The sequence below is a fragment of the Chanos chanos genome, chromosome 4 (assembly GCF_902362185.1).
Source record: "Chanos chanos chromosome 4, fChaCha1.1, whole genome shotgun sequence".
In the NCBI taxonomy this organism is placed as follows: domain Eukaryota; kingdom Metazoa; phylum Chordata; class Actinopteri; order Gonorynchiformes; family Chanidae; genus Chanos; species Chanos chanos.
The window spans coordinates 11995034-12012686 of NC_044498.1; the positions used below are offsets into that span (position 1 = coordinate 11995034).

Here is a 17653-nt window from a genome sequence, read left to right on the forward strand (position 1 = left end):
TACAACAAATTTGAAAACCTTAACAACATGTTTTCTATTCAGCATGTTATTGATTAAAATACTGATATCTGGTCACATCCAATTATGTCGGGTTTGACAGCTGAGATACCATTTCATGCGAACTGAACAACGTCAAATAGAGTTCCCCACGCAACCTCAATCCAATCCACATTTTGTAAAATTATTTTTAAATATCAGAATAGTGTTCATTAGAAGACCAAGCATTGCAAAACAGAGATTACTCTACCTGAAAACTACTTTAACAAACTGTTGGCTTGAATATAGTTATCAGTTTCTAGGAGATTTCAAATTTGCCTCCCTTTATAATACCTGATTGAACTGTTTTAAAGCAGCACACTAAAAATGGCGTATAAAATAAACAGGAGAATACAGTACTACTTTGACAAAGCTGCATTTTATTTTACAGTATTCAAAAAAATGTGATAAACATTTTGAAAGTCTCTCTTTCTCTGAAATGATGGAGGAGAAGAAAAACAGCAGAACGAGTGACTTTAGAGTCCGTGCATCACTTCAAAAGGAGAGAAAAATGCTGTGAGAGAAAGATGACTGTGGATGACAGACTGCCCTTCAGTCCCCCACAGAGTTGGCATGAGATTTCCCTATGGAGTGAGGACAGCAAAAAACAGAAACACACCACCAAACACTGAGCACCGTCTTCGTAAAGAATGTCTTGGCATTGAAAATTCTGTGCGTGAGAGCCCACGTATGCAGGCATCCAAAGTCTCATCTGATGGTGGGATGGTGACTTTGTGATCTCTTTCAGTTTGTGTGGTGTTACTGAGGGGGGAGTGGGATGCCCCTGGGATCAGTAACCTGGCCCTCCTGAAGGTTCTTCACCAGCTGAGCCAACCAGCGCTTGGTAGTGGTATCATCTTTCAGTACCTGGGCAAACGTGGTGTCCTTCAGCTGGTCTGGTAGACACTGGCGAAGGGCCTCTCTGGCTCTGAGGGGGTAGGGAGGGAGGGAGAAACATAAGAGAGCTCAGAACCCGGAAGAGCATAAATATGTGTGCATTGAGTAAACATGATTATCTGGGGTAGGCATGTTGTTCTAGCTGCCTGGCAAGGTCTTACATTTGGAACTGTTTGTGGGTGTCTGGGATGTCTTATTCACTAAGGTACGATGACATCTGTCATTTTGCGATAGAACCACATTAAAACGTTTCTGTATGTCTCCCATCCACTCTTCTGCACAATGCTGGTCACATTAAGCTCACTACGCCTCCTAGAGGTGACTGAGAGTGGATGCGACGCTGTCAAACACTTAAAATACCTTGAGTTGTCAGACAGGCGAAGGTAACAGCGCACGACGTGCTTCAGTAGACGAGCCGAGGGCTCTTTAGACAGCTGCAGGACCATCTTCCCCTGAAAAACAGCCAGTCACATCTCCAGTGAGTCATACCGCCAGCAGAAAAAGAGCACACCAACTGGACTTATGTCATAATTCAAACTGAGTCATGCTGCTTACCAGAATCATGGCGACGTGAGAGAATCGTTCGTAGGTCTGACAGATGTATGCCAGCCCTGTGTCATCCAATAGGATCTTTTGCAGGATGAAAGTTGCGACCTGTTAACGAGACAATCATGACAAAGCAATTTAGCAGCTTAGACGTGATTAACACCTTTGAGATTCTATAGTATGACAGTAATGAATTTGCTTATTTTCATAGAATAATCTAATTCTAAAAATGAAATCTGAAAAGATATATGTTTTGACCATTGTTAACAATTTCATCCCCATCTAGTATCAATGTATTTTGGGTGCAATTGTAATTCTTAAACTTAACGAAACAAAATGCTCTCAGCTATTCTGGCACAGAAGGATCGAACATACCGTCTTGGACAGCTCGCTGCCTGACTCCATAATGCGCAAACATAGGGGAATGATTTCTGTGGTCAGCAGGAAATTTATAACTTCTTGTTCATCTGTTTTCACCAGCGCTCCTTTAAAAAAAAACAACAACAAAACAATACAAACACACACATTACAACGACATCAGCAGTATCAATCTGCAACAAGATTATAGCAGAGCCAAACTTTCTACAACATCCATGAGAAACTACGGAAAATGAGCGGTCACAATACCAATGACTCCAAGACTTGTGAGCCGGAGGTACTCAAAGGGCCTGGTTTTGCTGACGGTGTGCAGAAAGGGGTACAGGAACAATGGGATGTGTGCAGCTAAAAAGGCTGACCTGGGAGTGAGAAAATGCAACAGTGAATACATCATAATTCTCTATGAAGTTAAATATGGTTACTTCAGTAAAGAGGTGAGCATGAGCAGAAACTGGTTCTGTGAGACTGAAGTTACCTTGTCTCTGGATGTGAGGCAACACACTGCAGAAGTGCTAAGGCATTGCATACCCTATTTGACTGATGAGCTGTTAGAGTTGGTGGATTAATGGAGGGATAAATGTTGACAATTTCCTGGAGTTTAAAAGAAAAAAAGAAACACACACACACGATCATTTCACCACTGCCACAAACAAACAGTGTAGGATAAACAACTTCAAATATTTATTTATATGTGTATCACTTAAATTATTACTCTTTAGATGGCTCCTGAAATGATAGCGTACATAGTGACAAATTTAGAGACAATGCAAGGCTACTTCTCAGACATGAGTCAGTAGTGTGGTTAAAAAAAAGAGGGCTTCAAAAGCATTTCAAACAATACTGAGAGGGCATTAATTTGAACACACTGACCCTGAGAATAAGACATACAGCAAAACTATAAGAGACAGTGAACTGTCCATGTCTACGTGAATGTTGTGCAAATTAATTAGCCAGTACAAACTTAACTGACTCAGTAACTGTACCTGCAAGAGTGCTGCTATGGTGCCACATGAGTGCCAGAGCATAGGGGCTAAGTCTGGTACCGACTCCCGCTTCTTACTGAGCTCAAGCAGTGCATTCTCCCGGGTCTCTGGACTAGACAGCTCGTTAATCCACTGGTAGATCTTCTCTCTATCCACTTGCGCCAGCGCTGTGGTTACAGCCTAACGTGCAGAATGAAACAGAACAATGACTTGACTGAAAACCCATGAAAACAATAATCCAAAACAGTTGAGCTTACACTGGGTAGAACTACTGCTCATATACTTCAACTAATGCCGCAAGAACTGGCGTGAATGTTCTGTGTGCGCTAGTCGCCAAAAAAATCTCCGTTAACGTAAAAGTTCAGTGAGCTAACTGCTCAGTAGTGACAGATACATTCATTCACTTGTTAAATATTCCGTATAAACACTGTTGCCGTATTGTTGCAAAGGAAGCACGATTTCATTAACGAAAATTCATTTGTCCGTCTACTTGGCTATAAAAGACATTTGTGGGTGAATTACATGACGTCTAGTTTTTAGCTGTGAGCTAGCTAGCTAACAATCGGGCTAATAGCACTGCTTCCTTTCGTAAGGCCCAAGTGCTAATATTGGGAGAAAATGACGATAAAGTTTAGAGAATTCTTACTGCTCCTGTAGCCAGCATTCTTTGAAGCGTCCGAACTTGATCTCCTGGTAGCTGCTTGGTACCTATTTTAAATTAAGATAGAACAATTTCACGAACATTTGAAATTCTCTGTTGTGGAAACAGAGACACTCCGTGGAGCGCCAGGTTCATAACCTTTTACGTCATAACGCATAGTTATTGATCACGTGGTTCAGACACAGCACTGTGATGCACGTTGTACCAGTCTCCAGGAGGGGGTAGTAACACGCCCGCGAGAAGGTTTATTCACTTTTGATTTGTTTCTGTTGAGTGCGCGTGCTCTCAAGGGTTTTTTGAACGTGCCTAGAAACATTTATTTATGCACCGTCCTCTTTGTACATAAAATGGCCTCCAGTTATTTTACAGCTGATTGGATTATAGAGGTTTTTGAATGAGATACGTCTGTTAGTTTCAAGGGCCAGGGAGACGCTTATGTGCAGTGCCCTAAAATGAATAGGCCTCTAGTTATGAATATGGTTAAGTGGTCTAAAGGAGATGTGCTAAGATTTACACTACTTACACATTTGAATTTGATACTGATCACTACAATTACTACTGCAACCACAACGAACAGCACTACCTCACCCCCTAATCCTTCACACACAAAAAGCATTACAATTAAGAAGATTTTCAGAAAGTGTAGTCATATATATAATTCCAGACATAATTCTAGTCTATAATTGTGAATGATGGTCACTGTAAATTTTGAATTTATGGCTGCCTATGTAAGAAAGTACTCGGGACAGTCATCCTAACACAGTGACAAAGGGAACGGAGGGCGTTCTTTCCGCACCAATGGGTATGCTTGATTTAAACTGTTTGTGTTCTTAACAAAAAACACCTTTTCAACAGCACCCTTCAGTTTGGTTATTCAGTAACCACACTCCAAAGGCCTCTAATTGATTTTTTTTTTTTGTTTTTGTTTGTTTTTGTTTTTACAAAATGATGCAATACTTGGATTTAGATGAACAAGTAATTCATTAAACTCAGGCTGTTCTTGAGGCTAATTATGTCAACTCTCACCTGTTTTCATGGGAATTTGGTTACTGTGGTCCACAGTCAATGTCTCCTCATTCATTCATTTACCCATAAGAATAGATTATTGAAAGAGAACTGAAAACTCGAGGAGAACTACATCATTCTGCCATTACAGCGTTGGACAGAGTGAAATAAATTTTGTCACCTCCTCAAGTTTAGGGTTGGCCCAATATTTAGACCATATCCAAGTTTATAACCTTTTTAGCTGAATGCAGTGTCCAATTTAAGAATGGTCCTCTAGAATGATATATCTGATTGTTGTCTGATTGCATATGCCTTTGGGATCTGGACTCTTCCCTTGACCATGATCTCTGGAGGGGGAAGACTGATTGTTAACTGACCTACATACAAGATAGTTAATGATTCCCCAGACGCATTGGGCTGTCTGCCTGGATGCTTTTAAAGGACCGTGTTGAGGTACAAGGGGCCCTGTAAATGTTTGTGAGTCGGTGTAAGAGAGATCAGACTGTGATTTCTCTGTGCCATGGCTAAACTGGTGGAATGTGTGCCCAACTTCTCAGAGGGCCGAAATAAAGAGGTAAGGAGGGTCAAATAAGACTTTGAAATGGGAGACAATGAATGTCAGTTTGATGAAGTATATCAGAAGCACATTGTACATGCTGGAAAAAAGGAAATATCAACTATACTGGTTGATATATGTCAGTTAAATGTTTTTACAGAAAGGTGCTGTGTGATGAAAAACAAGTAACTGTCAGTTGGTTTACACATGATGTAACTTTACCTGCACCCAGATGAAGCAGATTTGGTGATTACTGTCATCATGTATATTATGTACGATTGGATCTCATTTGTAAAATGTTTATAAAATCACTCAACATATATAACTACACTGACATGATTTTATGGAGGAATTCAAAACCAAAATAACATGGGTAATTTTTTGGCAACAACTTTCAAGTTTTCAATTTTAAAGATTTTCATAGCTTACATTGATTAGGAGCATGGTAAGTAACCTCAGCAGAGGAGCACTGGACATTCATTATTATAGAGAATTAGAGACAAACAATGATCAGGCAGAGTCACACACTTATTGCTGTGGGTTTGTGCGTGCATGTCTGTGTGTGTGAGCGCACAAAAACATTTTAAATCACTGTTTTTGTTTTTGTTTGCCAGGTTATTGATGCCATTGCAGATGCCATCTCTGGGACTGATGGGTGCAGTTTACTGGATGTGGACCCAGGATCCTCCACCAACCGCACAGTCTATACCTTTGTTGGGTCCCCACAGGCAGTGATAGAGGGGGCACTGAACGCAGCCAGAACTGCCTTCCAACTGATCGACATGTCAAAGCACTCAGGTAAACACAGCTTTGTTACACCACCACACACTCTGATATTCCCCCTTGGATACCTGCAAAAAAATGATTAAGACCATTTTTAAATCTGTACAAACGAATGCTGACTTGCAGTATCATTTGCAACAAACAAAACATCAATCTTATTAGGTCCTGTGAAACACAGTGAGTCAATCTAACAGGGTGAACATAACAAAAAAAATCTTAGCTGACTGCAGGCCTTTGTGCATTAACTGTATTAAATTGAATAATATTGCATAAAGAGCTATACGCATCAACAAATATGATTCCACACCCAATAAATCCTGAGGTGAAACTGCAAAAGCATTTGATGAACGTATGTGGAGCTGCTACGAGGGATCCCTGTTGCTCTGTCCCACTAACACTGTTGAAATATTGGTTGGTCTTGAGGTCACAGTAACCTTTGTATTTCTGTTCAGTAAGGCAGTGTAATCTCTGTAATTTTTGTGTAACGTTTACATAACTGCATCCGTTGGTTTCCAGGTGAGCACCCACGCACAGGTGCCATGGATGTATGCCCCTTTATCCCAGTTCAGAATGCCACAATGGAGGACTGTGTGAACTGTGCCAACATTTTTGCTCAGAAGTTGGCAGAAGTGCTACATGTGCCAGGTCAGTGGTTCTCTCATGATCATCCAGAGCACTGTGTTTTGTTTTCCCTGTGAAGGCGGTTTATGGGCTTTCATTGCACGCTCTATCCCACGCAGTGTATTTGTATGGAGCAGCGGCTCGGACAGAGAGCAGGAGGTCGCTGCCAGCCGTGCGTGCGGGAGAGTATGAGGCTCTGCCGGAAAAGGTGAGACCTCTGGGCATTGATTTCACACTGTTTCATTTGTCTCTTGGTTTGGATATGATGTCCAGTTTAGACTGATATTCTAATACAAAAACATAGTTTACAAAATCTGAGATGGCGAGATAATTTCCTAAATGCGCTTTATATTACACTCTTATAAATTACAGTGAAAATATTTGTCGTAGACATTTGACAATCACGTGACATCTCATAATTATTCTTATCCGAATGGAATGGAATCCCTCGGTAATCTCAATCAATACCAAAAGATGTTAATGTATACCAATTTTCAACAAATGTAAACTCAAATGTACAATTAGTATGACACACAAATTAGTTGTAAAGCTTTTGGATAAGGCTGCAGAATGTGGAGCGCCTCTCTCTCGCTCTCTCTCTCTCTCTCTCTCTCTCTCAGTTAAAGAAGAGTGAGTGGGCACCAGACTATGGCCCTGCCACTTTTGTGCCATCCTGGGGTGCCACAGTGACAGGGGCTCGTAAGTTCCTGATTGCCTACAATGTGAACCTGTTAAGCACAAAGGAACAAGCCCATCGCATTGCCCTCGATATCCGAGAACAGGGAAGAGGCAAAGACCAGGTATTTCATGCATTCAGCTTTGCTCTGTGTTAAGAGACATTTTCCTCTGTCGAGCATTCTTGGCTAGATATTTTCGTTGAATCCCATGTTAACGTTCACTTTAACCCACCTTGCTCGTAACATATTCACCAACAAGAATATGTCACTCTTGACTAAAATGACACCAAGTAACAATGGAGAGAGAGATTAGAGGGAGGTTAGAGGGCAAACCAGAGCTGAGAACTCCAAAAAAAAAAAAGTATAACTCTATTCTATGTTCACCCCTATACAGACCTATCCGGCCTTTGCTTTTGTTTTCCTTACTTAAAGTTTATCTAAGATTTTGACTGAAAGATGTGAGGAATTTGAAGCAAAAAAATCAGTTTTATCCAAAATCCAAATATTTCACTTTAGGCTGATTTTCAAGTGTTTGGTAAATTTTTCTGTCTGTTTTCATTGTAGCCAGGTCTTCTGAAAAAGGTACAGGGTATGGGCTGGTACCTGGAGGAGTCTAACTTAGCTCAGGTGTCCACCAACATCCTGGACTTTGAGTTGACCCCACTGCACGTGGTTTATGAAGAGATCTGCAGGGATGCTCAAGTAAGCAGTACTCCAGCTTCACTCTGCGATACCAGAGTTGAATTCAGTAGTTTTTTGTCAATTCATGACTGAGCGCTTCTGTCCAGGATTTGAACCTGCCTGTAGTAGGATCTCAGATTGTGGGCCTGATCCCACTGAAAGCAATGCTGGACTGTGCTGAATTTTACATCCAGAAAGAAAAGCTCTTTGTCGTGGAAGAGGAACACAAAATCCGGCTGGTGAGAACTCTAAATCAAACATTCTTCGAACAATGCTTTGTTGTGGTCTAGTTTGTTTTGTACAGACTCAATATGTTTGCCTCCAGGTCATCAGCAAACTGGGGTTGGACTCTTTGGGACCTTTCATCCCTAAAGAAAGGATCATAGAGTGAGTTTAAATTCTTTTTTATGCTATGAAATGACTGCATCCAATTTTTCAAATGAGCTGATGGATCTCTAAAATGATGTTTCTCTCTGGATCAAATTTGCAGATAAACGTCAGTTAGATGTTTTTACACTGGTCAAAGACTGAGTGGATGTCTGATTGAGTTTTTCATTGTAAAGTATCACTTGGGGTGGTTTCTGATTGGGTGTATGGCGCTGACTGATCATGATGACAGAGATCTTACAGGTCAGTGGTGTTGTTACAGGTACATGGTGGATTCCTCTCAGGATGACAAGCGTCTGGTCACTCTGTCTGTGCAGCAGTTTGTCCGCAGTGTTGGTGCCAGAACAGCAGCTCCAGGAGGAGGCTCGGTGTCTGCTGCTATCGCTGCCATGGTGACAAGTCCTTATCCTTCTTTAGCTTGCTCTGGTCCAGGAGAGCTCTGCTCTGTTTTAAATAAGATTAGTAGAAGACATCATCTTAATTGTAATTTAGATAGCTAAATATGTCTGAATAACTATCTGGCTGGTGCATGAATATACTGCACAACTGAATGTGCTGTTCTCATTCTCTCTCTCTCTCTCTCTCTCTCTCTCTCTCTCTCTGGTACCAGGGGGCTGCTCTGGGCTCTATGGTGGGGCAGATGACTTATGGAAAGAGACAGTTTGAGTCCCTGGATGGAGTGATGAGAAAAATCATCCCACCATTTCATCAGGCCATGAATGACCTCCTGGTCATGGTGGATGCTGACTCCACAGCCTTCAACAGCTACATGGTAAGAACTGAACATACATGCTTTCAGCAGTGCTGAGAAAGTTTATTCAGATGACTATGGAGTTCCCAAAGCTTAAGTAATGCATACTACTTAAATAGTACTGGTTAACCGATTTAAAAGAGATTAGTTCATGTGTTTCTATTTTACTGTCATATCATATTGTTGTGGTTTGCTACTTTTGGTTGAAAATAAATAATTGAGAGGGAAAATACAATTAAGACTTGGAAGCACAAAATGAAGAAGAAAAAAAATATATTTAATTTGTTAGCTGTTGTAGTAACAGCACAGGGTGTAGTGCCAACCTGGAATGCTTGTTTGTCCTGTTTCCATTCAGGTGGGGCATTAGAAAATGCAGTGCTCCACCATTCACAAAAAAAATGGAAAAACTAATCTGACATATGAATGAACATTTTGGTTTTTTACGTAGCTAACATAGTTTTTAAAGGTCTGTCTTCCAATCTTTTGTTTCAGGCTGCGTTGAAAATGCCCAAAACTACAGCAGATGAAATGAGACGGTACTGGCAATAGAATCAAAGCTGTGATGAGCTCATCATCTTTCCTTTGTTTAATAACCTCCACCTTTTTTCTGATGTACCCTTTTGAACATCACATTTTTATCTACAGTCCATATTGACATAGCTAAAGATTAAAAGAAACTATCCCAGTTTTCTTTGAACAAAGGGGGCCCTCACAGTGAACAGACAGGCATGAAGGAACACGCCATATATTACAGCAAGCAAAAGGCTTCACACCATGCCTAGTTTATAGATATGCATTTAATTAAACCTCCGTCACACACACAGACGTATAAACACTCACACACTCACTACAAGTAGAACCTGTTTCTTTTTCTCAATGAGTCAGAGAATGTCCTGAAAATGTTCTGTCTCATGCTGCTGCATTTGAAACAGAGAGAGCAACATACCTGAACAAACACACACACACACCTGGTCTATCTAATTTCAAAAAGCCATGGAGTCTGTCTGTAGTCTGCCTTTACTACGGTGGCTGTCTGCAGAAGTCTCACTCTAGATCAGTGCCAACTAATTTAGTTCTCTGACATGAGCCGCGTTTGTTAAGAAACTACGGCAGAATCAAGAAATGCTCAGACAGGTTAGTTACTAATCATGAGAGGAATGTGTAATGGGGACACCACCGACCTGCTCCTCTCTATACCTCTCCAGAAGAGAAGCGGCAATGCAAGAGGGCCTAAAAAAGGCCGTGGGTGTCCCACTGTCCCTCGCTGAGAGAGTCAGTCTGCTCTGGCCTTCTCTCAAAGAACTGGTACTCTATGGAAATGTGGCCTGCAAGTCTGACGTCCAGGTGAGAGAACTTACTTTGGTGTGAAAGATTGTAAAAATGCCTAGAACATTTTGTCCTGTGTAAAGGATGTCATCACGTGTACGGGAAAAGAGCTTAAATACATAAAGGAAATGGCACTGACGCTTGCTCACACTTGCTTAACAACATTTAGTGGTTTTACATAGCTCACATGCCAGTGTATATCAGCAGACATTTACACACGTTGACTGAGTGCCTTCCTACACTGTGCAGGTGGCAGCAAAAGCTCTTGAGACAGCAGTTTTCGGAGCGTATTACAACGTAATCATCAACCTCAAAGACATCACAGATGAATCCTTCAAGAGTGCTGTGAGTTTTGATTTTCTGCAAGAAGAAATTCATCAAAAATATTTCAATCCATAGTAATACTCTGAAAATTCAAGAATGAACATCAATATGATTATGAAGCACAATATTATAAATTCTGTTTTCTGTAAAAACATATATTTAGATACGCGTGTCCCTCTGTCGAGTTTTGACGTCTGGTGAACTTTTATTTTTCTATGTTAGCAGTCATGTATTGCTGACAATGCCTTTTCTTATAGACTAAACAGAGAGCATCAGCACTACTAGAAGAGGCCAGGAACTGTGCCAGTGCTGTCCTGGAAGCTGCAGAGAAAAGGCAGTGAAGACCCAACGCTTCACTTTACGGCTCCATGGGCAGAGCAAGTGGCCTTACCTCATGTCTATCAGCCAAAGACATAAGACTGGAAAAGAAAGATATCACATATTCTTCAAGAGATAGAGGGGGAAGATGTACACATTTTCATCAACAAATGTACAAATAAAGCAAATCTGAATGAAATGTTGGCCGCATTTCTAAATGTATTTTTAACACTTTAACACAATTTTAATGCCTAAGCCTGTGTGAATGAGCCAACTGGCCATAGCCATCCTAATAGTATTATTGTTTTTTCCAGATATCAATTAAACTTTGCACAATTACATGACATGTGTCCTATTTCTCATTTCAAAAACGCATTGGCAATAAGCAAACATACCTGAAAGAAACAATAGGAAGATTCAATGCAGCGTTTGCTCAGACTCCACCCCTGTGGCAGCCCCACCTTTACAGTGGTAAAGTATAATGTTTAGGGTGGAGGGGAGTGGTGTTTCATACTGGATCCTTCCACAGGAGTAACCACTACAGTGTGAGTACTTCTCAGTGATCAGTTCTTACTCAACAAAATATTTGCATTGCTGTGTTTATAGTGGACATTCTGATAAATCTTGAATGGATATGTAACTTTATTCTGATCTCTGGAGCCCATATATGTCATCTTATACATCTGATTATATTTGAAGCATTTAAATGAGTTTTATAAAAGCATTTGATAAATAATACAGGTAAAGTGTCACACTGGTATAGAAAATATAGTTTGCTATATGTGCAGTTGGAATGGCAAATAATTTTGCTTTTGAAAATAAATAAATTTGATTTTTTTTATGGTTGTGGATGCCCGTCAGACCTGCTAAACCTCTGACAACAGAACTAAACATGTCTGTCTTTGCCTTTGATGCCACCAAATGAACTCTGACAAACATAACAGACCGGTTTATAAAACTGTGATATATATATGATGAGTATGTACTGTTCTCCACCCCTACAGGGCTTTTACCATTATCCAGCACAATGTTCAGCTCCAGCTCAGGTCAGACACGTTTCTAATTCTTATTTATTTATTTATTCATTTATTTTTACCAGGAATGGAATTACCAGGAATCTTACCCTTATCTTACCCTGACATTTTAAAAGACATTGTATTTAATTAATATGTACTTTCAGGAAGCGCACACCCCTCTGGATATGATTTAGGTCCTCAGCATCCCCCAGGCGACACGGATTGTGGCCCCACTGGACGTCACAGAGGGAGTGATCCAGACGGTGGTGCTCCGGAGGAGCACCGTTCCCGTAGGCATGATCAAGATGACCCCCACCGTGAGCCCAGGCACAGTGATGATCACCGTGATTACCACGATGAGCATGATGATCGCCGCCAAAGAGAACACCGCGATGATCACTCTCCTGAGCGTGGAGGCCATAAAAGTGATGAGCGCAGGCATAGTGCCGATCAGTACGACCACTGTCGCGAACGCAAGCACAGCGGTGAGCGTCACAGGCGCAAACACAGTGGAGAGCGCAGACACAGCCATGGCAGCAGCAGTAGCGATGATGACGATGACAAGCACGGCCATCATGGTCATCGCGGTCATCATGGCCACGGCCGCGGACGTGGGCGTGGTCGCGGTCACGGACGTGGTCCTAAGTGGTAGACGGACGAACAGAAAGAGGTAACATTGCACTGAACATACTGAACAGTTTCTAACTTTACAACCTTAGCTTTATCTCTAAACAGCGACAGGAAATTTTCATTGTACCCTTGAACGTCTTAAATGTTTCTGAAATGTGAAACAGTTGCATTCCAGAACCACACAAAATTAAATAGATCATGTAAATACCGCCCACTGTGTTTCAGAAAGAGCAGGGTTTGAATTATGGGAGAGGATTGGGGGGGTCTGACTTGGACCCCCCCCCCCCCCCCCCCCTCAAAAGAGGTAAAAACAACAGTTCGGGGGTGGTCCAAACATTTTTATATCCTATGCTTTATATAGCTCTGGAGAAAAAGCTATCCCCCCCGATTGTCATTGTATAAGTTGCACCCTGAGGAAGAGCATTGCTTCAAGCCCGAAATTTAACTGAACTAAACTAATCACGTCTTCAGTGTATGCCTTTCTCCAAACCTACTCAAAACAATGGCATGCAATCTCTTTTGAAGACTTACAGCTCTGACTATCAAAAATTGCTAGTCATTTTAAATTTGGAAAATACTTTGGACATTTTGGTAGGTAATTTCAGTGATTGCCCTTGTTTTTACATTAAGGAAATATGCTTCAAATTTCAGTCAGCAATCTGATTTACAGCCTTGCGGGGCTTGAAGGCACTAGGCTACTTGTCTTTTCACTCTTGATAATAAAATACACCATATAATCTCTTGCAGTGAGGAAGAGAAAACAGGATGAAGGAAACAGAAGACTGTGTCGTCTGTGGCTAATTCAAAGGAGGTTTATAACTATTGCTGTGCCCTGTTTTACATTTATGCAGATGCAATTCAGTGCAAAAAAAAATAAATCAATCAATCAATACACAGGTCTAGAGGAACCTATTTTGCTCTCATTCTCTTTTACTTTGCTGATTTTGAGACAACAAAACACACCAATTTCAAGGTTTCTTTTAACCCTTAGGCCCACTAAATTCAGTTCAGCCTAATTTTAATTGAAAATTAATTTGAATTCATAACTTTGAATTTTCACCTGTTGATTTTGAATGAATTTTGTTCCAAGCGCAGGGAAATCTTGAAAGAAGCATCATTCTAATTCTCAACAACTCCAGCAGATGGCAGTCTACTGACATAATGTTATAGTTCTTGCCCAGACAACAAATAGAAAAGACGCATGCATTAAAGCTTCACTACACAATATGCACTTCACTCCGGAATTTCAGTTGATAACTTTTCAGTACCCACATACTGTTGACGTTTACAAAATGCCAGAAACTGTTCCAGAAGCTGTTGCAGATCTTGCATGTATAAAGTATTGTAAATATGTAGATTACTGTGGGCTCTTCCTCTTGCCTCTCTTTTTACTATTTCATTGTCATCTCTGGATGGTGTGGTCAGGTTTACCACCTTCTTTGGAATGTTTGAATGGCTCTTACCTTGTGCAACCTTGATAGTCTTTTGTTTTTATAAAAACAAAGGCAGCTCTGCTTAGTAAACAGGCAGAGAGTGAAAGTGAGAGAGAGAGAGAGAGAGAGAGAGAGAGAGAAAGAGAAAGAGGTGGATTTCATGATCTTTTAGTGCAGGTATTATCAGTCACTCCTGTGCTGAGTGCAAAGAATTCTGACAAGTAAGATCATTTTAAGATCATTGCTTTAATATACTGTAAAATCTTAGCATGGTTACAATACACAGTGTTACATGCCACATGTGGCATTGTAGCCATACATATCAGATGCTTTTATCATAGTCAGATGTTTAGACTACTTTAAGAAAGAGAGAGAGAAAGAGAAAAAGAGAGGGACAGATAGAGAGAGAGAGGGAGAGAGAGAGAGAGAGGGAGGGAGATTACGGTAGATCACACTCTATATAAGGTATGTCTTTATATCTGTTGTTCATTTCCCTCCATTGCTGCATCGCTAGTGCTATGACGTCCTCTGCCATCCTCTGAGCAAAGTCCAGCAGTAGTAGCTTCGTCTTGGGGGGAGAGGGACTCGACTCCTCCTGCCGGGTGTCAGTTGCCAAAAGGGCCTGCCCCTCATCCTGATTCATTTCCATCTCTGCTTTATTTACTATAGCTACATCTTCAACAGGAAATTTCTGCTTCGATTTGACACACCCCATTGGAGAAGGAATTCAGCTTTGGCTGTTTGTGGGTATGGAGCAGAAGTCAGTATGAAAGTATCAGAGATTCAGATTCCTTTGAAGACTAGCACGCAGGTCCGTTATGCCACTCAAGGAGTTCTTTGATAACACAAAAAAAAATAGCACAGAGAGAGAGAGAGAGAGAGATTCTCAGCTTCCCAAAAGTAGCCTAAAGTAGTTTGTTCATGCCATAAAGATTACTTAAACCAAAAATAAAAGCTGTTGTGTTTGCAATGAAAACAATGTAGACTCTGGTTAGGTGCTTACTCAGAAACTACATAGTTCACTTATGTGGCTTCCTACCACAACACATTTACTGTACCATCATTTTGGCCGCAACAGCTGGAGGTGCCCGGTCGCTCTGGAGTTATGATAGACGAATATTTGACAGTTCTTAACACTCGCTGTAGTATTACTCGGTTCTTACCTATTTTGATAACCTGGCACTTACGACTCGCCACACCGTTCTCTGCATGCTCACACCGCGAAACCAAAGCTGAAAGTGAATGCAAAACACTGTGTGCGGCTATACCCCCTCTAGTGGCACGCTTTCCACTATAAACATGAGCGTGCACCCAAACTCCTGCACACTTTCTTCAGGTGTGGCTAGTTCACACAAGTGTTTCAATTGTACTGGTTTACATTTCCCGATTAAAACATTTCTGCCACCACGAGGACTTCAACTGTGAAGTAGGCTATTGAGCCCTCAGAAGTGACCCACACATTTAATCTCAGAGCACTTGATTGTGACCCATATGATCACTAAAACGGACCCCAAAAGTTAGACAGTATTCGTTAGTCACACTCTTGATAGGCCTGGCTATCATCTGCTCGACCAATCAAAAGATTTACTCGGCAGGGTGTCCGAAGTCGTTGTATATAAGAAACCCTCCCCGAGTATCAGCCAATAGCTGCTTAGGGAAGTGCGTAAAGTGGGGTTACCCGAAACGGACGAACGGAGAAAAAAATCTCATACGAGCTGAGAACATGCTTCTTATTGTTTGCTTAAGTTTTTTGAGCTTACTGGGATCAAGAAGTTCAAGCGACAGTACAACTCCTCAATCACTAATAACGTCAGAGGAGAGCGAACAGTGCTCAACGTGTGATTTTCGACAGCAGAACAAGCTCATGCGGCTTCATTCAATCAAGTCCCAAATTTTAAGTATACTACGACTTGAACAAGCACCAAATATCAGCAGAGACACCGTTAAACAGCTCTTGCCGAAAGCTCCCCCTTTGCAGGAACTTCTTAATCAATATGAGCAAAAAGGTGGAATTGCTGAGGATGAGGACCAAATCACCACTGAAACGATCATTACTATGGCTACGGAACGTAAGTACTCTGCATTTTGCACACCACTGGTAAATACCCTGTATATGGACCAGAATGAAGTGTGTGGATGCGTTTAAGCCTCCGAGCGCAAAATGGAGATGTGATTCCAATTCGGAGTGGGATTCACTCGATTCAGAATAAGTTCGTTTGCGCACACGCCTCAGGATCCTGCGGCTCTCCCTCCTAAATCTACATTAGTCTCTTTGACACTTACATGTATGCAACAATACAAACGAAGTCGTGACAGATGATTACATTTGTAACTGGAGACTTTTTTCACTAAGCATTTACGCACAGCAGGTCGTAAGTATCGACCTGGTGAAGCTGCAATGCGGTTTCAACAGATCATCTTTTTTCTTTAACTTTTTTAAAAAACAATTCATACTTTTATTTCCTTATTTTTGTCACCATTTGCAAATAATTCCGAGCAAATAATTTCTCACCGTCTTTTCTCATTAGCCCAGTCCATCGCCCAAGTTGACGGAATGCCGAGATGTTGTCTATTCTCACTCAGCCCAAAGATTCTTCCCAACAACATCATTAAAGCTCAGTTGTGGATATACCTCCGCCTGGCAGAAGAGGCAACAACAGTTTACCTGCAAATATCTCGTCTTAGACCAGCCTCTGAGGGTAACACCCGAGCTCGGATCCGTTCCCTGAAAATCGATGTAAATGCCGACACCAACCCATGGCAAAGTATCGACATGAATCAGTTACTTCAGTCTTGGCTCAGGCAGCCAGAGACCAACCTTGGCATCGAGATTAAGGCGTTCGACACCAAAGGAAAGGACCTCGCTGTCACCTCTGCAGAAACCGGAGAGGAAGGGCTGGTGAGAAAGCGTTTTATGTGTTTTTTAATTTCGCCTACTTCTGACAGAAGTATTATTATTATTATTATTATTATTATTATTATTATTATTATTATTATTAAGGGTAATGTCAAATCAGCTGTTTTTGTATAATTCCATTGCACATCAAAAGTGCATGGAGCAGGTGTGTCTGTGCATTCTGGACCATAGGTTTCAAAATCCAGATTATTCTCTTTGTCCAATTTGAAAATGTTGCCCCTTTCATGTCTTTGGCACTTTTTTTTTTTTTTTTTTTACAAATGTAACTTTCCATTTACATTTTTAGCAACCCTTCCTGGAGGTGAAAATATCAGAGAACCCTAAGCGAATTCGGCGCGATTCCGGTCTCGACTGCGACGAGCATTCCCCAGAATCACGCTGCTGCCGTTACCCTCTTACAGTGGATTTCGAGGATTTTGGCTGGGATTGGATTATTGCCCCAAAACGCTACAAAGCCAACTACTGCTCGGGGGAATGTGAATATATGCACCTCCAGAAATACCCTCACACTCACTTGGTCAACAAGGCTAACCCACGTGGTACCGCAGGACCCTGCTGCACCCCCACCAAAATGTCACCGATCAACATGCTATATTTCAACGACAGGGAGCAGATCATTTACGGCAAGATCCCCTCCATGGTGGTGGATCTGTGTGGTTGCTCCTGAGTTAGTGTTTTTCACTTTGCCGACTGCCTGAACGTTCTCAGGATCTGTAAGAGTTACAGT

General features: G+C 41.4%; 3 protein-coding genes across 3 annotated transcripts; 2 read left to right on the forward strand and 1 right to left on the reverse strand.

The window, feature by feature from the left end:
* Positions 1–476: 476 nt before the first annotated feature.
* Positions 477–3612, reverse strand: cnot9 (CCR4-NOT transcription complex subunit 9). The gene is made up of 8 exons (XM_030771872.1): positions 3487–3612; positions 2841–3020; positions 2333–2448; positions 2107–2216; positions 1855–1964; positions 1489–1587; positions 1294–1385; positions 477–964 (listed from the first exon to the last, which is right to left on the reverse strand). Exons 1-8 carry the CDS (start codon positions 3502–3504, stop codon positions 796–798), a joined length of 894 nt encoding a protein of 297 aa, XP_030627732.1. The 5' UTR covers positions 3505–3612; the 3' UTR covers positions 477–795.
* A 1414-nt stretch (positions 3613–5026) lies between these two features.
* Positions 5027–11272, forward strand: ftcd (formimidoyltransferase cyclodeaminase). Its single transcript, XM_030770524.1, has 14 exons — positions 5027–5080; positions 5677–5860; positions 6362–6490; positions 6586–6674; positions 7087–7266; positions 7708–7845; positions 7932–8063; positions 8150–8211; positions 8474–8603; positions 8822–8983; positions 9455–9498; positions 10168–10306; positions 10538–10633; positions 10870–11272. The coding sequence occupies exons 1-14, from the start codon at positions 5027–5029 to the stop codon at positions 10951–10953; spliced, it is 1623 nt and encodes a 540-aa protein (XP_030626384.1). The 3' UTR covers positions 10954–11272.
* Positions 11273–15732: 4460 nt separating this feature from the next.
* mstna (myostatin a) lies at positions 15733–17593 on the forward strand. The gene is made up of 3 exons (XM_030770472.1): positions 15733–16078; positions 16538–16908; positions 17213–17593. Exons 1-3 carry the CDS (start codon positions 15733–15735, stop codon positions 17591–17593), a joined length of 1098 nt encoding a protein of 365 aa, XP_030626332.1.
* The last annotated feature ends 60 nt before the right edge of the window (positions 17594–17653 follow it).